The 24353-nt window shown below is 41.2% G+C and overlaps 1 protein-coding gene across 1 annotated transcript in view; it reads right to left on the reverse strand.

The window, feature by feature from the left end:
* Positions 1-23857, reverse strand: part of yap1 (Yes1 associated transcriptional regulator) — a 30925-nt gene extending 7068 nt beyond the window's left edge. The window contains exons 1-5 of the mRNA XM_080459897.1: positions 23097-23857; positions 21500-21735; positions 10322-10440; positions 9538-9651; positions 2092-2261 (exon numbers count right to left, since the gene is read on the reverse strand). Coding sequence (XP_080316023.1) covers positions 2092-2261; positions 9538-9651; positions 10322-10440; positions 21500-21735; positions 23097-23297 — 840 coding nt within the window. The 5' untranslated portion in view covers positions 23298-23857. The remainder of the gene's footprint in view (positions 1-2091; positions 2262-9537; positions 9652-10321; positions 10441-21499; positions 21736-23096) is intronic.
* Positions 23858-24353: the final 496 nt, after the last annotated feature.

Consider the following 24353-nt stretch of genomic DNA (forward strand, 5'->3'; position numbering starts at 1 on the left):
CTACACTAATAAAGTAACTGATTGTGACTCAATGCAACATCAGTAATTACATGAATTATCTTTATGTGAGAAACCATCTCCGAGCTGCAGCCTGCTGTTTTTTATAGAAATCTCTCTTCTTTTTTTTTGACCTAAATATGTCATTCAAATCTGTGCCGCCCTCCACTCTAAATGTAAATATCAAGAAATCAAACATCACTGATACAGATTTTCCCTCCTCTGTCTTTAAATATTCCAACATACAGCATCCCTTTCATCAAGGATACAGTATTATTCTTATTGAAACTGACAGTCTGACAATAAGGGATCTGATTATTACCAGTTAATTGGTGATTATGTGCAGATAGTATAATACAGGCAGGTGCTCTTTGTTGTTTGTTTTTTTTGGTTAGTTTTTTTTTAGATTTTTACTAAAGTGAGAATAATGGAAGATAAGGTTCTGGTCTAGTCTTGTCACATATGTACAATGTGTATACCACCTGATCTTATGTCAACATTCCTCATTTTAACATAATTATTATATTATGAAAGTAATTATACATTTGTTATGGGAAGCTTGTCGACATTTGAATTAGTTAATGACATGTCTGTCAAATTTACCGGTATAATAAAAAGTTTTCTTAAGTTATCTAATCGTATCCAAATAAAAAACAAAAAAAATGTAACTGATTATCTGTAAGTGATATGGCTAAACAAATATATCTGTAAGTGATATGGCTTTAATCTTTCTCCAGTTCCAGTAAAAGTATTTGACATGTTAAATATGGATAAAACACGATTTGTTGTATCTGTATTGAAGTCGAACCTGCGGCCCAGCTGGTTTCAACGGAGATAGAAGTGAAAGAATCACAGTGACTTTTACAGGAGTTCAGGTGACATTCACAGGACACAGCACCCGCACTCTTACTAAAACCACAGGTGCAGTAAAAAGGTTGAGCACGGAAGTTAATGCAATCTGCTCTGCCTTTTTTCAGCCATGTGGGATATATTTGAAACCCAAAGTTGGCCTAAATTTGAACTCCCTGCACAAGCATTTATCCCGCGTGGTTAAATATCTTTCCCCACTGCAATCACACAGGACTCTATTTGCAAATGCTCTCGCTTTTGTAATTCAAACAAAGGAAAGTTACAGGAAATCTCAGTGAAACTGACAGAGGTGCTGTTTGACTTTGGACAGACTTGTCTCTTTTACACATAATTCATTCTGCTCATTGTTTAGAGAATGTGCGCTGCCATGCAAGGTGCTCGCACACTATTAGGGATCAGCATCTTGTCCCGAGCACATATTGACACATACACAGGGCGGCATGGCGGAGTCAAACTGCCAACCTTTTGATTTAAAAGACGAGTAGCTGAGCCACAGCTTTTGTTTATATGCATGTGTCATCCATGCATATAAAAACAGGTGAGACCAAGAAATCACTTAAGAGCATTGGATGGGTGACAAAACCTGATTTCTTTGTGTGATCGCAGTTTCACCTTCGTGTCTCATCGTGAAAACCTGTTTTCATGACGTTTGAACACTCGAGGCAGCTTAACGTGCATCTCATTACTCTGACACTGCTGCAGTTCATTTTCTCCATAAATCCCTCCACATGACGCACTGGGTTCACTTCCTACACTTGAAACATCTCATGTGAAAGACAGGGTAAACAAACTCACCAGTGCTCTCATTCATAATCACAAAGCTGTGTTTCTGGTGTTATGACACAGCCTTGAGTAAACTGCTGGACTCTTGCTGCACCACCCTGCGTGGGCTGCACTGTGACACATCCCCATTAGGAAGTGATAACATTACCACAGATGACTCACGGGCCTTCATTGCAGGGTGGTGTAACAATAAAGCCTGATCAAAGCAGGCTTCAAAATCCACCATCGCATTACCTATGAATGGTGAGTCACATTTAAAGGCCTTATTCAAGAAGCACATGCATGACAATATAAATGTTGTCAAGCATAAACTGACTCAGCAAGTCAGCCACATAAGGTCTTTTTTATTGTCTTTATTGATACTGGTGCTCCTCTTACAGAGGCCATTCCTGTCCAGACAGGCTCTGTGTGTGTGTGTGTTTGGACGTTCTGATTTCTGACCTGTGGCCTCTGTCGAAGCAGCTCCTGTTGCTTCATTCTCAGTCTTTCCTTGTCGATCTGCGGCAGCCTCATCTGGTTGTTGCCTCCCATGACTCCGCTGAGGGTGCTGGGAGGCAGCTGCCCTCCCTGTTTCCCCGGAGCACTTTGTGTGATCCTCTGCTGGTTCAGGGCTGCAAAAGAGACAAGTTCAGTGCATTGTTTTTTATTTTTTATATATACTGTCACATTCAAGTTATGTTCAATATAAACGTATTGGTGGGAAATTTGCATTTGGTAACACTCGTATAGCACATCTAATAAATCGGTTCTTAGAATCTGCACATAAATTAAATCACTCTGTCATCAGTCACATAAGCATGAAACACGAGTGAAATGATGCATTTAAGGTCAGATTTATTCACACACTTCACTTTTACAATTCATAGAGTCTGTAACTCTTTGAAATTCATGCTAAATTTGTGACTTCAGCATTTCCTGTTCACAGTTAAAAGAACATTGACTTAAAACAGCACTTAATTGCATTTTGATTCATAAGAATGCCAGGAGTTTTATTTTATTTTATGCGAAGAAGATATGATAAAAACAAATCTTTGATAATAGAATAAATCTGTTTTATGTGTAATGCATGTTATGAAATAAAGAAAACACACCAGATCTACTGTCCATAAGAGGATAAATATACTTGCAGCTCAAACCGCATGCCCGACTATATAACAAGACCGACAACTTCAGCTTCTGCAAGCTGAACTTGTAAAAGAGCGGATCCAGTGCAGCAGGTTGTGCTGAACAAGGGAAGTCCCAACACAAGTGTTCTACCTAGCGTCTGAAACAATGACGATTCCAGTAAGACCTGATCCCCTCCCACTCACTGACTAAGACAGGCTTTGTTAGTTTTGTACATTGCATCAGTCATGACTTATCCTCTCATTGTGCGTTTGGTTTCCTTCTAAACAAATCACAGATTATCCCTCACGACTGACTGCCTCACTAGGCCCGGCCTGATGGGCCCACTGCAGCAATATGAAACAATCTAATACTGTCAAGCAAAATGCATATGCATTGTGCACAACCATTGTTAACGGTGTGTTTACAATATCAGAGCAAATGTGTTTGTATTGAAAACACAGCTGTTCCCCAGTGAAATCTTTGTCATGCTTCGTGTATAGGGGGTGGGTCTCAGACATAAGTATAAAGCAGCGGAGCAATCTATGCATGCAAAGTAGGTCACACATTTTATCTCTGTAGTAGAGAAAGGGAAGCAAATACGCTTGGTGAGGAGGGGTCTAACAGTAATGGGACCAATGAGGGGAGCTGTTTGCTTATGTGCTTGAACCACAACAAAGGCTTGATACAGGGACACTTTTCACGTGGGGCTGCCTCCCTCTCCCTCTCTCTCTCTTTCTCCGTCTCTCTCTCTCTCTCTCTCTCTCTCTGTTGTCCTGACCGCCCCGGCACCTTTCTCATCACCATTCAATCACTGTCTGTTTACACTATCACAGGAGCTGAATGAAGCATGGCTCAGGGCTCTCCCTGGGAAGCGCTGGAGGCCCCACCCTGCCCCCCCCCCTCTCTACCCTACCCCGGTGTGATACACACACACACACACACACACACACACACACACTGAAGCCATGGGACAGTGTGTTACTTCTCTCCACTTCTTATCTTTGGCAGATACTGAGGCCTTATGTGGTGGGATCACGCCGCCATCAGGGCACCATTAACTGTTAACTCATGACAGAGTTCTGTGCACAGGCCGTCAGCAGCTTTGAAGAAATGTTACATTTAAGTGATGGGACGCATAGACCAAAAAAATCCCCGAAACATGAAAATGGTTTCAAACAAACTTAATGACACTTGAACTTATTCATGCTTATGCATGACTGATGGGGAAACAAACTTGCAATTGCTGTGTGGGCATGATTCCCGTCAAGAATCGTGCAAAGACAGTAACTCCAGCAAAACTACGTGACGAAATGCGAAGCTGAAGTCGGCTGGAATTTTCCTTCAGGGCAGCCGACTTTCTGGTGTGCGTCAAGTCAAGGACTCCCCCGCAGACCAAACAGCAAATAATAACCAATGTTACTACAGGGAACTATGCACAAACACCCAGGATATCAAAGTAGGGAATTATATCTGTGGGTGAGAGGTGCAAACGACAGGTTCACTTCAGTTCCACAGTGATAGTCTGAAAGGACGCCTCTCCAGGATAAGAGGGCCGAGTCTGTGAATGTGTGTGTGTATGTGTGTGTGTGAATTTGGTTTTGGAAGGGGTGGATTAAGTCAGCAGCACATAGCGGTGGTGACTGCTGGTGTAGGGGGAGATAAGAGACAAGTTAATGCTGTCTGCCTTTTGTCTTCTTCACGCACGCCTGCAAAACAACGAGCCAGCAACACCGGGCCTTATCAGGCCATCACACCAGCACCCCACACAAAATCACCTGGGGCAGGTAAAGTGGAGGGTGTGCCAGCTGTGGGAGGTTTTCTACTTGAGCAGGACACAGCACCTTTAGGGGCTTATTGCAGTCACTTTAAAGGTTTAAAAAAAGGCCCTTGGAAAGTGTTTAGATAAGCAAAGAGAGAAGACGATCTGAATTCTAATTGAAGCATATTTGTACCTTGCTGTAGCATCTGGTCTTCTTTTTCATCACTCTTGTAGAGTGTCTAAATCTTTAATCTACAATGTGTTTACAGTTGTAGTGTTTTATACTCCTCTGAATGTCTCAATGATCCAGTCTATGAAAACGTGGCTCTTGAAAAAACTCAAATCCAAATTTGTAAAGTTTTTACAGAAAGTACTTGCAACTTGCTTCACATGACATTTGTGTTTCATATTTCAATCTCTATTCCTGTACATATTATTTATTGTATTTTGATTCTGTTCCATTTATTCTGTGTTTTTTTCTGTGTGGAGCAATGTAACAAAGAATTTCCTTCTGGAATTAATTACGTACGTGGGCTTTTTTCAGAGTTTTAATATTTTGCTTGCGCATATTTTCTCCAGGTAATCCAGGCTCCTCTCTTAGTCCAAAAACAGGCATCAGAGGCTAATTGGTTTCCTTGGTCTCACAGAAAAAAAAAACTCAGGTGTAGTTTGCATGTTCTCTCTGCACCTGCATGTGTGTCCTTTGTGTAGTCTGGCTTCTTCTCACAATCCAAATACATTAATTAGGTTAATTGGTGAAATAAAATTGCCTGTAGGTTTGTGTGTGTGTATGTCTGTATCTTTCCTTGTCAGCCCTGTGATAGACTGGCAATCTGTCCACATTCTGCTCTATTTTTACTCCAGCACACCATAATCCCAAATTAAATTCAGCTGGTATTGAAAATGATTGGAAAGATGAATTATCCAAAGCATTTGTTTGGAAAGTAAGATGCTACAAAATGTCATTAGTGCAGAAATGTTAACTTGTGGAAACCTCAGAGAGAGAAAAGCAGAAAATAAAATGTGTGGTTTGACCTGGCTACTGCTGCGTCATCATATTATGAGTAATTCAAAGCCTTTACGTCATTAGTGCCAAATTCTGTGGTGAAGTACTTTGACAGGTGAAGCAGAGAAAAAAACAAAACTTTACTGACACATGTGAGGCAAAAAGCTTGAAACGAGAGAATCCGTCTTTTGGTGCACTCGAGGATTTTCCTTGTGTTTTTTCCTCTTCCAGAGAGGTGTGCGTGGAAAACAACAACTACACACATTAGCCAGTCCTCTTTTGAACTCGGCCACTGCGTGCTCACGGCTTGTTCGCTGCTCACCACCTCTTTGGACCTTAAAAGAGGATGCATGCTTATCCCATCGGCATTTTCCCCTCTGTTCCTCCCATTTTTCTTTCTTCCCCTTTCGCCTTGCCTTCCCTCCCTCCCTCCACCCCTCCTCCCCTCTCACATTGGAGTCCTTTGACTGAAAAGGTCTGGAACAGATTAAGAGTTGGACCACAGAATAAAGAGGCCTGGCATGGATTCAAGTCTGTCTGGAGCTGCAGCAGAATGGGGCTGCGCCTGCACTGGGCCTCACACGGGGGAAAGGCGGCCGGCAACAACCCTCAGTTAAAGGCACTGAGCTGCTTTTCTCCTTAAAGCTCAAATTAGCCTCTATTATCAAAGTGGCCTGCTTATGATTGGAAACCTACATAGCAGCAGTATAGAAGAAAGAAAGCCCATTTTTATGAAAAAAAAATTGTGAATAAAACAAGCTTAAAATTCACACAACCATTTAAAATATCAAGAAGTTTTGAATACAAAACAATCTAAATATTTTGTAAAATCCAAGAGAAAAAGTGCAAACATGATTAAAAACTGAACAAATTTGGTATAAAAGTTTTTTTTTTTTTAAATGTTAAAAAAAGTTTTATAATTAAAAAAGGAAAAGTTTTGATCTCACATGGAAGTGAATTTAGTTATGGCACATAATGAGTTAACAGTGTCTGTCTCTTTCTCTCCCTCTCTGGCTTTCAGGGGCCCAGCAGCCTTGTGTGTTCAAGACTTATAAATCTTCAAAGGGCTTTGCCGGTGCGCGCCACCATCTCTTCCCAGCTGCCCCACTCCCCTTACAACTCTGTTTTGAACTCTCCTGCTTGGTTGTGAAGCACGTCATACAATTGCTTACAAGGAAAATAAATAAATAAATTACGCTGTAAGTAAATAAGTGTTTTGAGTTTAAAAAGGAGAAAAATCTAAAATTAAATGGGATAACTGAGTCACACATGTTACCTTTGTGAACCAGGGTGAGTTTCCCTGGGGAACGCTGCTGTAATGAAAGGATGGCACCTGAAGCAGAAATGAGTCAGACTGACATAAGTGGGAGCCTTCATCTCTGTGTTAAGGTTCCGGGTACACAGGAGGAGGATTAGCTCATTCCCATGGCCGCAGAGGGGTCTCAACACATCTTACCTGGCCCCAACACTAATTCACCAAACCCTGGGCGCCATGCAGGCCAAAGCTCACTGTCAAACTTTAGCTCGGCCCTGGTGTATTACTGGCCAACTCAGCTGTTGTGCTAACACTAAGATGGCTGAGAAAAAGGTTAGATGTGAGTTTGGGGAAGGAGGGGGTGGGTTCAGAAAAAATCTGGGTTGTAGCATCGATGTCATGCCCAGTCAGTCCTGAACAATGTGGAGCAGAGAAGTGAACTATGAATCATACTGTATTTCAATCAATTGCGATGATGAATCTTGTATCAATGAGCCTGAGCTTTCTACTGAGGAGAAGGCATGCAGATAAGAGGCAATAAAAAGGTTTTATAAACTTCATAGATTGAGTGGATTGAACAATCAAACACTATTATATTAATACTTTAACGCGACACGATAAATTGACTGGAATAATCATGGAATATAAACATGTTTAACTTTTACTGATCTATAACTAAACTTAAAAAAACTGTGGCTAGATCACTGAATATGAAAAAAAATGCTCGTTACAAGAATATATATGTCAAAACAATGCTAATGAAACCACTTCTTAAAGCTATACACCCACCTGAAGCCCCCAACACTTACATATTCTTTGTCTTACATCAAGTGGTAATCTCTGTTTGACTGCCAAATTTCCTCACCTATTTCACATAATATGTATGATTCTTTGTTATCTATAGACAATAAAAAGCAGAAATCTTCTCATGCCAGTATACAATATCAATATGCGAAAATAACAGAGATTTGTGTCTATATATATATATATATATATATATATATATATATAAGTACAGCTCAAAAGATTAGAATATCATGAAAATGTTCAATATTTTTTGTCACTCATTTCAGAAAGTCAAACCCATATATGATATAGGCTCATGACAGAGTGAAATATTTCAAGCCTTTACTTGATGATTATGGCTTACAGACAATGAAAACCAAAAATTCTGTGTCTCAGAAAATTAGAATAAGATCAATAAAAAAAAGATATTTTAAACAAAAATGTAAGGCTTCTGAAAAGTATGTTCATTTCTATGAACTCAATACTTGGTTGGGCCTCCTTTTGCATGAATTACTGCATCAATGCGGTGTGGCACAGAGGCCATCAACCTGTGGCACTGCTCAGGTGTAATGGAAGCCCAGGCTGCTTTGATAGCAGAGTTCAAGTCATCTGCATTGTTGGTCTGGTGTCTCTCCTTCCTCCTGACAATAGCCCAGAGATTCTCTATGGAGTTCAGGTCAGGTCATTTTGCTGGCCAATCAAGCACAGTAACACCATGGTCCATTGAACCAGTTTTTGGTACCTTCAGCAGTGTGGGCAGGTGCCAAGTCCTGCTGGAAAATGGAATCAGCATCTCCATAAAGCTTGTAAAGAATCTGAGCCTCTCCACTCTTCCACCTTGATTTCCAAATTATATGCAAAATGTACTTTCATCTGAAAAAAGGACTTTGGACCACTGAGCAACAGTCCAGTTCTTTTTTCCACAGCTCAGGTAAGACGCTTCTGAGGTTGTCTCTTGTGCAGGACTGGCTTGACACGAAGAATGCCAAATTTGTATCCCATATTCTAGGATTGGTCTGTGCGTAGTGGCTCTTGATGTGCTGACTCCAGCCTCAGTCTACTCCTTGTGAAGCTCCCCCAAATTCTTGACAATCCTCTCAAGGCTGTGGTCAACCCTTTTGCTGGTGCACCTTTTCCTACCAAACTTATCCTTCCACTCAACTTTCTATGAACATGCTTGGATCCAGCACTCTGTGAACAACCAGCTACTTTAGCAATGACCTTTTGTGGCTTACCCACCTTGTGGAGGGTGTCAATGACTGTTTTCTGGACATCTGTCAAGTCAGCAGTCTTCCCTTGATTGTGTAGCCTACTGACCCAGACTGAGACCATTTAAAGGCTCAGGAAACCTTTGCAGGTGTTTTGAGTTAATTAGCTGATTAGGGTGTGACACCATGACTTTCCAAAACTGAACTTTTCCACAATATTCAAATTTTCGGAGACACTGAATTTTGGGTTTTCATTATCTGTAAGCCATAATCATCACGATTTCAAGAAATAAAGGCTTAAAATATTTCACTCTGTGTCATGAGCCTATATCATATATGGGTTTGACTTTCTCAAATGAGCAAAGTGTTTTTCCCTCTGACTTTGGCAAAGCATCTTTTCTGCCCATTATATAAAACATTAAAGTATTTTAAGGGTCAAATGTTTTCCTAAAAATGCCGCTAGTTAGTCATTTATGGGGCACTTAAGACATGGGAAATGAGGACAATGTATTTAATTAGAAGTGTATAGTTGAATTTGTGTTTTTTTAAGGTTCGTTAGGTCAGATGATTGTTCTTCAACAGACTTAGTTGGCACAAAATATTGCATGAGTATTTTTGTACACTGATTTTGAGTGTGAATTTGTCCTTTAATGACACAATGGGTTGAAATTTTGAGAGATTTCACTAAAGGTAATTCCAATGTGCCACCTTGATCAACAACTAATGTAATAATATATCACAAAACAGAGTTGTGAAACTAACTGACCGTAGCGTGGCTCAAGTCGTGGGTCCAGCCAGGATGTGGTCTTGTTCTTGTGGTTAATGTAGTAGATTTCTCCCTCTGATGTAATAGCTTGCTCCCAGCCGTCGGGGAGGGGTCCTGAATGAAGAAAAGACACAAATAATGTTGGAGAAAGAAAGACGCTGGTGGTTTATTCGCTAAGCACTTTCTTTGTTAGCGTAATTGTGCAACATATCTCACATTGTCATGACAATGGTGAAACGGCAAAGGGCATAATTATAATACATTGTGGTTTCTGATGCTTGAAGAATTAACTTCTAAAGCCATGTGTTTGGACAAAAAAACAGGCTACACCGGCTTGCATTCGCTCATTATCTATCACCTGAATATCAATTATCCACCAGGGAAAACAAACCTTTCCGGCTGTCAACACTTGGGAGATTTTTTTTTTAATCGCTGTAGGTGTAGAACAATGACAGAGGTAGAATAGAAAGATAGTTCATCTGTAAACTCTGCAATATGTGAGTCACAGAGCTCCAAACATGTCAGACAGGACCTGTAGCCTTCTGCCTGTGTCTTACCTCACCTAGGGCAAATTCCTACTGCACGAACAGAAATGAGGCAGGCTGAGTGGTAGCAAGTAAGAACGAGACTGTACCTGACTGCTACCGAGTGGTGTGAGGGAGAAAGTTAACTTGGAGAAGAAAAAGGGGGCAAATAAAACCTCACAAATATGTTGAATTGTAACCAAAACATGGGCCGTACTGCCTCTGTGGAGAAGCAGAAGAGAGTGGATGTGTATACCCACCACTGGCTGGGTTCATGAGGTTCTGCTGGGGTACTGGCACAGTACTGGGAGGGGGAGCTTGGTTTATCTGCAGCATGGCTTTACGAGGGTCCTGCCAAGTGGTGGTCTGATCGATGTGGCTGTGAGGAGAAAAAATAGGACAAAGAAATGAAGTTAGAAGATCTGCCATCAATGGCTGCAGACATGTACAACAAGTCATCTGATGGTACATTGTGAGGCATGAAAAAACTTGAGAAAATCATTTATTTCTTATATTTATATGTGTGTAAGTATATATATATAGTAATGGATTATCGAGTATAGTGACATAGTGTTTTTGCATATAATCAATATATGTTATTGGATAAAAATTAATCAAAACTGGGGTTTTTTCTGTTGTCCTACTATTTCTAGGACTGTATGTATGTATGTATGTATGTATGTATGTATGTCAACATTATATTAAGTTTTTTTTTATTTATTTTTTTTATAAAGTTGCACTATGTAAACACTTTTATCTGATTGTCTCTATTCAACTGAAGTTGTGACCAGATCAGAGGAGATGGAGCTGTCCTTGTTCATGATCTGAGTTTACGTAAATGGCCCATCTGAATGATTACAACTGTCGCAGATTTTTGAACATGTCTGTTATGTTAACGTGAACATAAGAACATGAACATTTACGTACAGCTAATGACTTTGTGGCTCAAGATTTGTTCTCCCAAATAACAGCGTCCTTAACCTGCATATTAACCAGCACATCAGTCGGATCACTTTAATCTTGGCCCCCAACAATCTGACCCTTCATTCGTAAATAATTCAATCAGAAAAAAGTGACCGATGAATGCAGCCGATGTTTTGCTATTAATCATGGCCGAGTTCAAACTACGGGCAATACCAATGCAAAACAGAAGGTCACATGCAGGCACTGATGAGTCAGAGGCCTTTCGACAGGCTCTTTGATGGAAACTCACTCTGACCTCTGTATTTCTGTAAGTGGTGACTGTTACAGGAAGCTGGATTTAACCAAAATACAAGATTTCCATCTATAGCGTGGGTTATTTTTCACTCAAAGACTCCATGAATAAAAATGAAGACACCAACCATGATTCGAATTGAAAGGTTAGTTAAACTTTAATTCAAAACTGAAACAGCAACTAACGACTGAAAATAAATCACATCTGCCTGCAAACGTCTCGAAAGTGTCTAAGGGGCCGTGATTGGTTTCAAAACAACTATTGTAGGGTCAAACAATGTTGTTCAATCTATTTTCTGGCTCATCTTTGCCAGGACAGAAATGGGCTGTGGGGGTGGGGCTTTGTGGAGTTTTCTGTGAAGCCATTGATAATTAGTGCTTTGTTGGTACTTGTTGCTTGATTAAGATGGAACGCTAATACAGGAAGCCCTCCTCTCCCGAGCAGGACCCTCTCTATTGAGGGAGGGTCAGTCCCAGGGCTCAACGCAGGGGGTCCTTCTTTTTTTTTTTTTCCCCTGGAAGCGGCTCGGACACTGCAGAGTGTCAGGGGCTTTAACAATCTGGCGCCACATTTACAAAGCTTTCACCTGCTTGACAAAGGCATAGACTGAGCTACGACCTAAAACCCCACTATTCACTTGTCTTTTTTTTTGTTTTTTGAACCATCCCATTTAGTAGACCCCCCACCCCCACCCCCTCACCTCAAACAAATAGGCACCACCTTGTCAATGCAGCACCACAATTCTTACACAGATTGAATTACTTCAAAACACATGACAAAAATAAAGAGTCACGCAATTAAAACACTGCCCTCAGTGATCCGTTGTACCCTGAACTCTGGATGTGTCCTTCCTCAAAAACTTAATTGGATCTCCAAGCGCCATCAGGAAGGATTTTTGGAACAGCTGGGCGAAGTGAGAGATTGTGAGTTTGTCTTGGCCTCTGTGGTAATCCCAGCCTGCCTGTCTGTTCTCTATCCCAGGCCAGAGAGCGAGAGGGCCTGACTCAGCACTCCTCCCCCTGACACAATGCAACCCATTTTCAAACCCCCCTCTTGCTTATGCTTTATTGATCAAAGGAGCTGCCAAATCCCCCTATCAACCCCCCCCCAACCCAAGCCCTCACACACACACACACACACACACACACACACACACACACACACACACACACACACACACACACACACACACCACAAACCAAGCAAAATAGCTGGAACTGCTAAGAGTGGAGGGGGCCCTTGAGAAAGAGAGGTCACAGGGAGCAGTGCTGGAGAGGGGGGGGGAACTACAGAAAAAAAAAAAAGAGTGAAACAGTAGAAAAGAAAAAAGATCTATGGAAGCGATCCCTCTGATTTTCATTGGCTGCATGAGTTGCTGTGCTTGTTACAGTGTGAGCTCTGCCCCCCCCACCTCTGTCCCACTCTGGAAACTATGACATTTATTACACAGAGGAGGGAAGAACGGGGGAGGAGACTTGGAGACAAGCACAGGGATAAGGGAAGGGAGGGTTTATTGTAAATGAGAGGCCTGCACATCCTGGCACACTGATGCCAAACAGACGGTGAAAAAGGGGCGAAAGAAAATCACCTCAAAGCACGTGAGACGTACGATTCTCCCAGCTGTTTGCAGATCGACGTAAACAAACTGAACTTTCCGTCAAACACCGGCATCAGTTGCTAACCTTTCCAGCTCAGGTCAACGAAAACCTTTGTAAAAAAAGCCAAATTGTTCCAAATAATCACAAATACACTAATAAAATCAACTCCATATGAGAGCCTTTAAAAATCTTCTACTCAATATCTGCAAACTGAGAGAACAAGTAAATGAGTTACCAGGCGCCAGTAATTCATCACCAGCTTTTAAAACTAAAAGATAATCCATTGACTCGACCTTTCCCAGGCCTTATATGGACAGCTATACTGCACTTCCTGTGGCCGCAACATAAAACAAAACAATGTCATGGCAACTGTCGGGACGGCTGGAGGCCACCAGTTGCTGTTAGGAATTGCTGATGATCTGCAACCTCCAGTCACAACTGCTCGGTGTTGTCTTTACATGTCTCTGACACCACGACAAGCTCGGCTTTATGCCATCTAAAACAGTGAAATTTTTCACGTTATTGATCATTATTACATTATTGGTTGAATGTAGCACCTTGATAATTGTTATTGAGCAAAACTCTAGTCAACTTAAGTCTCGGCTCTCAATAGTAGTGCTAATTCTTCATGTGGATCTTCAGAAAATAAGATCAATACGCTAAAAACAATAACAACAGAGAGAACACAGACATTCATATGGACAGACGACCAAGTTGGATTGCTATTATGGTGACTCTCAATTATAAAAGTAACAAGTCCCAGGAGAACATAACTGGAAGTCATGAAACTCAGCCTTCGTTGTTATTGTTTATCGAGTAACACGAGCAGAAGAACTATTTAGGACGACGGTGGTGGCATCTACTCAGGACGGCGCCCAAGCGTTATCAAACAGTTGCATTTTCAGTGGCTCCGTGCACCAAAACACAACGAAAGATTTGCAATTTCACTTGTCGTGTAAACAGGCCCTTAGTTGCCCGCCCCTCATTTCCATGACAAGTGACTGAAAATGAGTGCTTGATTACTGTTACAAGATGTATTGGAGTTACTTTACAAGTTACTTGAGATATAATCAAGAGGAAAAGTCTCTCTAAAGCTACTTTTTGCTACCACCCATTCATGTAGGATGATAAGAAGTTATTAAAGTGTAAATTTTGCTCCAAATAAAAGTGTTTCCTCATCCTATTACCACCCTACCAAGAATAATAGAACTAAGGTAGTGTAAAATTCCCATTCTTGTCCATCAAATGTCAGTCATCGATCCCCTTTAGGGAGTTTTTTTAGATAGTTTTACCATTCCCATGGGAATCTCAGGCCAAAGTAGTAGGTAAACCTACGTATTTCTATTATTGTAGACACAGCCATAATCCCAAGCTCAATATTCAGTTGTTAATCATCAAAATGGAACCATAACCCATGATTAGCTGGTTCAGTGGAAAACCGACAATAAATGCGTAGTTTCTGAAGCCAGAGAGAATCCTGTGGTTTGAGTGTGACCCATTATCAACTCGGTCACCTTCTCATGGAGCCTCACTTGCTAATTTTTACTCAAGCTGTCATCATGGGTTGACTGTGGCTTAGCAAAGCACAGCGTAGGACCTCTTGATCCACCTCGGCTTTAACTCCCTGGCTAAAGGGACAGTTATCAAGCTGGTGTTTATTGTGCCTGTGTTATTTAAAAGACATCTTGCCGAGGTGAAAGGAGGGAGACCTCTCACGGCGAAGCTAAATATGACTTAGCTTTACCGATTTGGCACGAAACTCTTCTGCTCTGTGCTGATCTTATGGAAACGAGTTCTCAAGCGGGTTTGTGTTTTTCTAATCCAAAATCATTCATGACTTGTCACTGACGGGCTCTGCTGAGACAGACGTGTGAATAGTGCACTTGTTGTTGATTACTGGAGTATGACAAAGTAGTATGGCATACTGTATGTTGACATTCATGAATGCTGTGAACATAATAATCAGCCGCTCTGCAGTTTTTGAGTGTTTTCAAATTAGTTAAAAACATGGTAAACATGTCATCAAACGCTTAATTTGAGACTTTTTACTCTCCAGCTATCGAACACTCGGTGTAATAACGGGGGAGTGGAGCTTCGGGAAGCGCAGCAACGACAAAACACTCCCACAGCTGAGTTGTCAAATGTTAAAAATGGGATCCTCAGGCCGCAGGAGCTCCACCCAGGGAGTATGTGTTTGGAGGGTGGTTGAAACTGATGACTAAAGAGCGCACTGAGGGAGGCCAGATGTAATCAGGCCTGTGAGATGAGGATGACCACCTCCACTTTGGTTTGACTGGGGATGCCTGGCTGCCTCTCTATCAGCAGGACATCATCAAGAGAGATTATTGGGGCAACCTTTGTGACCCCATTGTGGCATTAAGTTTCCCTTTGAAGGGCGGCTTGGAATAATGAAGGAACTAATTCACGCAGTACCTGCCCCCGAACAGAGCTCACTTTTATTGACCAAGTGATTAAAACTAATATATCGCATTTAATTTTAAGCAAAGCAACATAAGATTAAACAATTAGTTTCTACAAGGCAAAAACTGTGGACATTTCGAAACTCCCTAGTCCTGTAATTACTTGGTAAATACAAACACTCATTTAGCAAAACGACCCCACCTGATTACCAACATTTCTACAGTTTGTTTTTTCAAGCGTCATCTAACATGAACTCAGGTGTTTTTAGGAGGAATTCAGTCCACTTCTCGGTACTGCATCTCTGTGGAGATGCACTCTGCGACAGTGGAGGCATTGATGTCTGAAACAGAGGTGTTACATCAAGACTTTGGTAAACATGAGTCTGACTTTCTCACAGTCAGGTTTGTGTACTGAGCTGACAGGCCGGGGCTGAACAGGAAGGTTCTTGTCTGTGTGTGGTCAATAAACCAAAGGTTTGTCAAACACAAAGTTGCTCCAAATGAGGGCTTCACACTGGCTTACTGCCCCGTCTTTCCCAGCATCATTTGTGGCACACAACAGGCTCAGTGTGAAGGCCAATTTGTAGATTTACCAAGTTAATACAGTCAAACGGATAACAATAAGAGGCAATGATATTTTGAAAGCTACATTTAGCAATAACATGAGATACTTCGAAACTAAAGTCAATTTCGGTCAGCATTTATTGACAATAAATGTAAATTGAAAAAACACCCCTCAATTACCCCTCAATTACATTTTCCCACAGAACTTCATAAATCAATAATCAAATAATAATATGCAGTTTTTACTCAGTAATTTCCCCACACTATGGAGAATCATGTGGAAATTGGCAATTATCAAGCAGTCAGAGTCTTCCTGTCTTTAAAAAAGATGCACAGTAAACGTGCAATTACAGGGGAAAAAAAAGAACAAATTGAGTCATCTCATGTTGTCTACTGGAAGAGAAATCTCCACATAATCTCCAAGGAGATATTTCCAGCATAAAGTCCAAGTAAACACTTTGATCTTTCCGGCTCAAACAATGTCTCTGACTTGTATTTAGTGCAACAGATGTTCAGGAAACCCCAGACAGGGGATCTAGTGAAGTCAAACTATCTATCAGGCTCTTCGGTGTTGCTGTTTAGCAAAGTAAAAAGGCACTGATTTATCTTAATGGAGAAAGCACAAGCATAAAGTGGTAAAATACAAGTAGAATATTTTGTTCCAAAAGACACAAATATGGCTCTACCTGCCCCTGGGGGCAAAACAATAGCTCCAACCCCCAAGCTTTCCCCTGCTTAAGGCTGACTTCCCACAATCTAAAAAGTGCTTTCAAAGCTGCATTTAATAAGCGCCCGGAAACAGCGATTACCCCTCCTGGTTCTCCGATGTGTCTAAATTAGAAACCTTCATTAGTTTATGACCCGGCCCTGCGGACCGGCCCTGCCCCCGTCCACAGCGCCTGGCAAGGTGACCCAACCTCCGTGCCCCCGCCGCCATAAATCAAAGACCACCGCAAACTGCTGCAAGAAAGAGGAGGAAAGGTCAACAGACTCTGTTGACATTCTCCCTTTCTTTGTTTTTATGGAACAGCCAAAACAAAAAAACTTTTTGGATAATACTCAAGTCCTGTTTTTCTGCAACTACCAAATCACTGTGTTCTTCTAGTTTCCTGATCAAAAATATAGATCAGATGACATTTTCGCAGACAATCGAAACAATCTCCTAATGATCTAATTGGTAAGCCATGAGCACAGTTTCACTAGGTTAATCATGTACTTAACAAATCGTTACTGCTGAGAGTTTACACCCGAGCGCTAGGCTGGCATGGTGGGAACTTCTCAGGTGTGGAGAACTCATTGAAAAACACTTTCAGAAAACCTGCAGCGTTCGCTCTCACCGCCATCTTTAGACTTCTTGTCAAGCCATTTGTCTATTTTAGGAAGGCTCACATGAGTCTCAACAGGCCTGTGGTCTGAATAAAGATCACTGTTTCACAGCCGGACAAAGGGAGGGCCAGAGTTTCTCTTGGCCCCTCTTCTAGACGTCTCCACATGGCTGCCATTTAACTCCACTGACACAAAGGAGGCACCATCACACAGAGCCCAGCTCCATTCATCCTAAAACAGACTCTGACTTTTAAAGGGAGTGGAAATGGGCATTTGCAGAAGGGATGGTGGTGGCGGTGGTGGTCGGCCCCAACTGCATGATACCTTATGAACAGCGGAGGAAGCAGGAGAAGCAGTATCTTTAAAAAAGAAAAAAAAACTTTCACCCCAAGTTGATTTATCTCGAAGGACAACAGCGGTCACTGGAGTGAAATGTGAGCCCCCCACTCTGCTCAGCTCGAGCTGGTGACTGACTCCCCACCCCCACCAGTGCAATCACCACCCACCCACACACACACACACACACACACTCTGCAACATGGTCACACAGCCCCTGTTTATAAATAGGGGAGTGTCTTTTCCAGCAGCTCTGCCTTTATTCCAGATCAAGTATCTGCACTTTGATGTGCAGTGAGCGGAAGATGTCTCCACGCAGTTTTTCCCCACTCGTACAGTGCACTACATGTACACCGATCACACATCCAGCCGACAAAACAAGACAGATCCAATGGTTTTTCTGCATTTTTCTAAGCAGAAAGCAGAAGGTGACACACTGCATGTTTATCACATGAGGCGTAACGTGCCGCTGTGAGTTTATAAACTTTGAATTTGTCCCTTTACAAAATTTGCATTATTTTTTTGTATAAACATTTTAGGTGGTATTGCACACGCTATCATGTAAATGTTAGTGAGTATTGTCATAAATAGGAACACTGTCTTTGATATTTGTGCTTCCAAACACAGTGCTCTTTCACTTGCCCCTAAATGTAAGGCGATGTTTACAGGACAATGTTCTAAAGTGAAAATGCTAAACTTTAATTGCGTTTTGGGTGTCTATTTACACGTCAACTGCGCATGGAAAACAGAACTTTTTAAAAAGAACTCCCAAGGTGGAAGTTTTTAAAATGCTCCACGTGAAAAAATTTTCTGCACATGTGAGAGTAGATGGATACCGACAACAATGGCGGCATCCAGAGTGTCATGACTCCCAATGGACTTGGTAGTTTTCATTGAGGGTCACCCGTAATAGCAATCCAACATTGTCACTCGTCCATATGGATGTCCGTGTACTGGCCATTGTGAATGTTTATAGTGTATTATTCGCTGTGCGCAAGTTTCAGTACAAAAACAGACAACAGTGCCAACTCGTGGCCTGGCATGTTAACCACATCGTTTCTGTGTCAACTGACACTTTCATGAAACGAAAACACAAAAACAATGCTTTTAACTTGAAATGTTGTGGTTAAATCGGGCCTAAACCTCTTGTCTCCAACCTCAGCAACTCATATCTATCTGGTGGGTGAGCATTCTGGGCAGCAAGGCTCCATTTGATTGGTCTTATATGTTGACACGCAGAGCATGAAAACTAAATCTATCGCAGACTTTCAGGATTTGTTTACTGCATTTGTTGATATCGTAATATCGATCATTTTTTTGCTATTGTGTAGCCATATGCACAATGGTCATTAACAAATGAATATAAAAATGAAGTATGCTTATTAAATTATTTAAAAAGCAAAGATACATTTTTAAAACCACACAAACTACATTCTCATTTAAAATGTTTGATTTACATGCGGCTTTTTAAAGTTTTTAATATTCACTGTAACTACCAAATTAGGTCTCTAAACAAATGCAACAACCTCAAGGGAGTCTTTAAGACGTCCCATTCTCCAACCCTGCAGTCTTCTTTTCTTCTCTCGCTCTTTTTTGTCTCTCTTTTAGACGAGCCTCTTCAAAATAGACCAGATGTTCCCCAGATGTGCGACCTTAAAACATCTGGTAATGAAAGCTCTCTTTTATATATATATCCAAGTAAATTTCAGGCTATCAGGTTTGCGCAGACTCTGCGTCAGAGATTTACTTTTCCTCAAACTCACAACATTTGGCCATGAGGAGGAGTGAGGACGACGACTCTAAGATGTCAAAGCTCCTCTAAACAACACGAGCTGCCAGAGCAGCTCGTGTTGTAAACTTTGGACCGTTTCACAAGGAGGAGATTAAATTAACATAAATTGTTGACAAGGACGTCATTTTTATGAATAATTCAACCGATCCTTTCACAACAGCACAGAAAACAGATGCGGGGAAAAGATGAATAAATGCATAACGAAGTGACAAGGACCAAAGTGACCAACATAAAGGCTTCTGGTATAGCTACATTTTGTTTTTATTATTTCAAAGTCATTAGAAGTTAGTTAGCAGATGAGTTTTGCAGAGTTTGTCTGTCCTTTGCTGTCTCGAGCTTGTGCACTGCGCTATTGTTTCTACTGAAACCTGAGACCAAGAAACAGAAAACTACATACAGCAGCAGTCTCTTAAAAAGACTGCTCTTGTTGCGGAAGACTACCCAAATTTGATAACCTGCAATTTAACAATTGCAATTGTCTCTGTCGGGGCACACTGGCCAGTATTGTGCCCCGTAGCAGATGTGGATATTATGGTCAGCATAATGTACACCGAACACACACTGTTATAGAGAGACAGAGCTCAAGACCACTGCTCTGGTAACATGGACTTGTCTCGGCTTGCTGGAAGCTCCAAAAATGTCATTCTTACCAAAAAGTTGTGAAGTAGCTTTTCACCGTGAGCTTGCAGAGATTTGAAGAGTGGACACTGAATGTTAAAGCTCCGAAAAGCTCAGATGAAAACACTAAAGCATTTTTTTTTTTTTTTGATAACCAGCTGACTGTTACGAAAAGACCATCACACTTTATTTACATACATTTAGCAACTGGATGAAAAGCAATGAATCGTTACAATCTGATGTAGTTTTAACAGCAGAGGTTTTTAGCACATTTTCCAAACTCGCCAGCAATTCTGTGCTAATTATCATTAAATGTCACTCCTACTTTAGATGATAAATATACAGACATAAGGGTTATTTGTACCTTTTGTCAGACATGGATACTGTAAGGCCTCACAGCAGCATGAATCTTATGACTCAAATGCAAAGTGCATGATGCATGCAAACGGGGGTGAGATTCATTTTCATTGTATATGAACTCCATGTATGAGTGCATTTTTGTTACATAATCACCATTATGTTACGAAACATGTAAAGAAATAGAAAAAGTTGACATGTTGCATGTTCTCCCTGAGCATTCACGAGTACTCGGATCAAACACATTTTAATATAGGGGCCACATACAGCGAATTTTCATGTTGAGAGGCCATAATACGCTTTAAATTTTAAATTATGTTTTGTTGTTGTTGTGGTTTAGAGTATATGTGATGGAAATATCTATATTTTCCACAAAAACCAAACAATTACTACCGAAAATGACAAAACTCTCCACATAAAGTCAATTTTGATGAAACCTTCTGGTGCAAAATACAGAGAAATGTCCCAAAAATGTCTCCTATCGCTGTTGCATTATTGATGTTTTTACAAACTCACCCTGACAACATGACTTTGAGGCTAATGCTAGTTTGCTAGCTTTCACGACAGCATCACCAATATCCCAACTCGGGTCTTAGTGTTGTGTTAAGTCCGCTACTCTTGAGAAATCTGTCAAAAAAAATCAATGTTTTGTCTAAAAAAATTTACCATTTGCTTGGCAGTTTGGCCGGACTGGAGCCTCTTGTTTGAGAGGAATTAAGTTGATTTAATGGAAGAAGGTAAATAGTAAATGGATTTCACTTATTAAATGCTTTTCCACTTTACAGTGTTAATCACATTCACACACCAATGGAGGCGCCAGCTATGCAAGGCGCTCAGACGGTCAATTACCAGCAATTTGTGGTTCAGTGTTTAGCTCACGGACACTTTGACACATGGATGGGGGAGATGGGGAATTGAACCTTCCAATTGAGAGACGACCACTCTACCAACCGAGCCACAGCCACCGGGTGGGGGGGCTATAACAAAGTATATTTCCAGGTTGAGTACAATTTATTGCTCCACCGTCTACAAGAGTTCGGGATACTTACGTGGCCCACAGAGTAAAAATCCACTGCCCACTTGTCCTTTATGTGGTGCAAATCAATCTTCAAACTATTTTTATCATTGTCCACAACACTCTTTGAAGCCGCAGACATTCCAGGTATATCCCAGATGGCATAATGCAATACACCTTCTGCTTGCACACTTACTTGAGGAAGTATCTCTGGCCGGAGGCAGTCTTGGCCATCTCCCACCCGGTGGGCAGGGGCACGTCGTCATGAATCTCATAAGAGGACTGACGGAGATGTTGAGGCGAGGCACCTGCTGAGGCCATGCCAGACAGGGAGCCACCAGAGACGGCCCCCAGCTGCAGTGAGGCTGGAGATGAATGTGCACGGACGTGGTGGGGTGTGAGCACACCGCCACTCCCTGCATCAGTGCTGGCCTGTGTTTGAGGGGGGGGGGGGGGGGGGGGACAGTGTAAGTCCAACAGGGCTGGAAGTAATAGATTACAAACACTCATATCACTGTAATTAAGTCCTTTTATGTAATTATGCAATTTTACTCATGCTTGCTTACAGCCCCCACTGTCATTTAAAAAACGTAAATGACAAGTAACTAGGACGTAATTGTTCTCAAATGTAAGTACAATTCACACCTTGCTACTCCCAAGTAACTGGTATGTCATTTCACTTTTACTTAAATGCAATCCATACTGTGCAGTGTAATATGTGACATTCAATATCACCGTACATACTGCACACCATTCTGCCCTTTTTGAAATCACAAAGTCTGGAATTTTACTCAAAATCAAATACAATTCACACCATGTAATCTACTTTTAAAAGCCACAACATATGCCTACAATTTCTACACCTTTTCACCAAACAGTGCAATAGTGTCATTTCTTGTTGTTTTTCTAAGATTTTATGGACATATTTTAAAAAGCCAAACTGAATTGAATAGTTGTTAAAAATAAGTAACCGAGTTAAAATAGTACTATCACTAGTAATACAGCACCTGAGTATAAATTTAAATACTTTATCCAGCTCTGGTGGGGAAAAAATGGGCTACAATTCTAATCACATTCATACAAATGTCACAAAAACATGAGGCATACTGAATGATTCATAATTATACAACTAATTAATAAGTTCCATTAAAATGCACGACTAACGAAAGTTTAGGAGTTGTTTAGGTTTGAGGAAAAGCAGGATCCAGGGCCTGTGTGGAACAGAGGAGGGCGCAGCCTCCCTGCAAACACTGGGCATGCGCAATGCTCACCAAAAACCCCCTTTATCGGTGGTGGAGGTGCTGTGAGGGGGACGTTACAGTAACTTCAACCATCATGTACTTTTCTTGATTGCTCATCATCTCATCAAAAGCGCTCCATTTTAGCTTTTAGGACATTAATGATACATTCTAATAAATGTTGGAGCCAAGAATCACACCAAAACATTCACACTTGTATTGCATATTTTGTTTACAATAACTTCTTTTAGGTAAACAACATGTTCCAATGTTACTTATTTTAGTGACACAGACAAATGCATTGATTTGAGGGTTTGCTTGATAACTTTAAGGGGTTTATTACCCGTACAAAAACCTTAATGACGAGGTTTGTGGGGGTGTCATGACAGATGCATCATAAAAGCAATTTTTTTTTCTCAATATGCATCATGGATCTGGATTACTCTTGAAGGGTAAAAGTGAGTATAAAGTCAAGCTAGAGATGTTGTCTGCAAGGGACATCATGGAGGCCGGATGGGCCTTGATTCAGTCGTGATTTGTCCAGGGCGGGCTTACTTGTCTGGAGTGGGACTTTGGTTCTGGAGGCTTGAAGAAGGAGTCCGGCAGTTTTCTCATCCTCATGGGCACGGAGGGGGGCACGATGGTGTTCTTCGGGTTCATCACGGCGTTAAAAAGCGCCTCCAGGTCCGTTTCAGAGTCGCCTCGTACATGGACGATCTGGTGTCCCGCAGGAGGGTTGTGCTGGCTCGGATCCATCGTCCCGAAGCGAGTCGGCCAACTGTTACGCGTCCGCAAAAATTACGCACAATAAGTACGCACAAATAGTTTTGTTTGTTTGTTTCTTTTAAATAAGAAAAACAATTCAAGCCAATCCCTACAGTTTTTTCCTCTCTTTTCTTCACACAACAGGAAATCGGGAATCTTGTTTCTCAGTAAAAGTTTTCCAGAGTCATTCTAACCAGTTGAGTTTCTCCCAAAGTGCGTTAGCTGTCGAAATCTGCAGAGAAACACTGCGTTTTCCTGCTGTTTCCTGTTGGCATACTGGATGTAACAAAGCGCATATCTACTCCACACTGGAATCTGTGTTGTCGTCCGGCCCCAACTTTTCCAACCAAAAAGAAAAAAGAAAAAAAGCACAGAGAGGTAGCCGGGGAAAAAAACGCAACTGGCGCACGGAAAACACGCACAAAAAGTTTCATAGAGTTATGAAGTTTCTCTTATGAAAGCTTCGGAGCGCTTAGGAACAAATCTCCGCTGCTCACTATGTAAAAAAAAAAAAAAAAAAAAAAAAAAAAAGTTTTACTCCAGTCGGGTCTAAACTTTGGGTAGGACATCAAACTTTATGACTCACGGGACGGGACGTCTGCTCCAGGGGCGGGGCGACGCCTTCATTGGGACAAGAGGCTTTAAAGGTACAGTCAGTGTGGCCCCAAAACCCCCCATTTACACCAAAACATTCTCTATTTGAACCCATCTCACAAAATTAAAACACTTTAAAGATATTCATCTTTCATATAGTTTCATGCAAACAGTGTAACATTTAGACTTTTTGCATTATGATTTATTTGGGTTATTTCAGTAATAACAAAACAAAAAAACATAAAAGAAGATTATAACTAAAAAAGTTCTGATTTCTGACACATCAAATTAAATATTGTAGGCCTTTTGTGCTTATTGCTGTACATCTTTACCTCCTAAGTCTTCAAAATTAAAGTATCGAAAACATAATTTTTTTAATTCTAAAATTTCTAAAGTGATTGTTTATGTTTACCCTTTGCCTCTTTTACACCAAAAACTGGTAAAAACAAGTGC

Source organism: Lipophrys pholis (assembly GCF_963383615.2).
Source record: "Lipophrys pholis genome assembly, chromosome: 3".
In the NCBI taxonomy this organism is placed as follows: Eukaryota; Metazoa; Chordata; class Actinopteri; order Blenniiformes; family Blenniidae; genus Lipophrys; species Lipophrys pholis.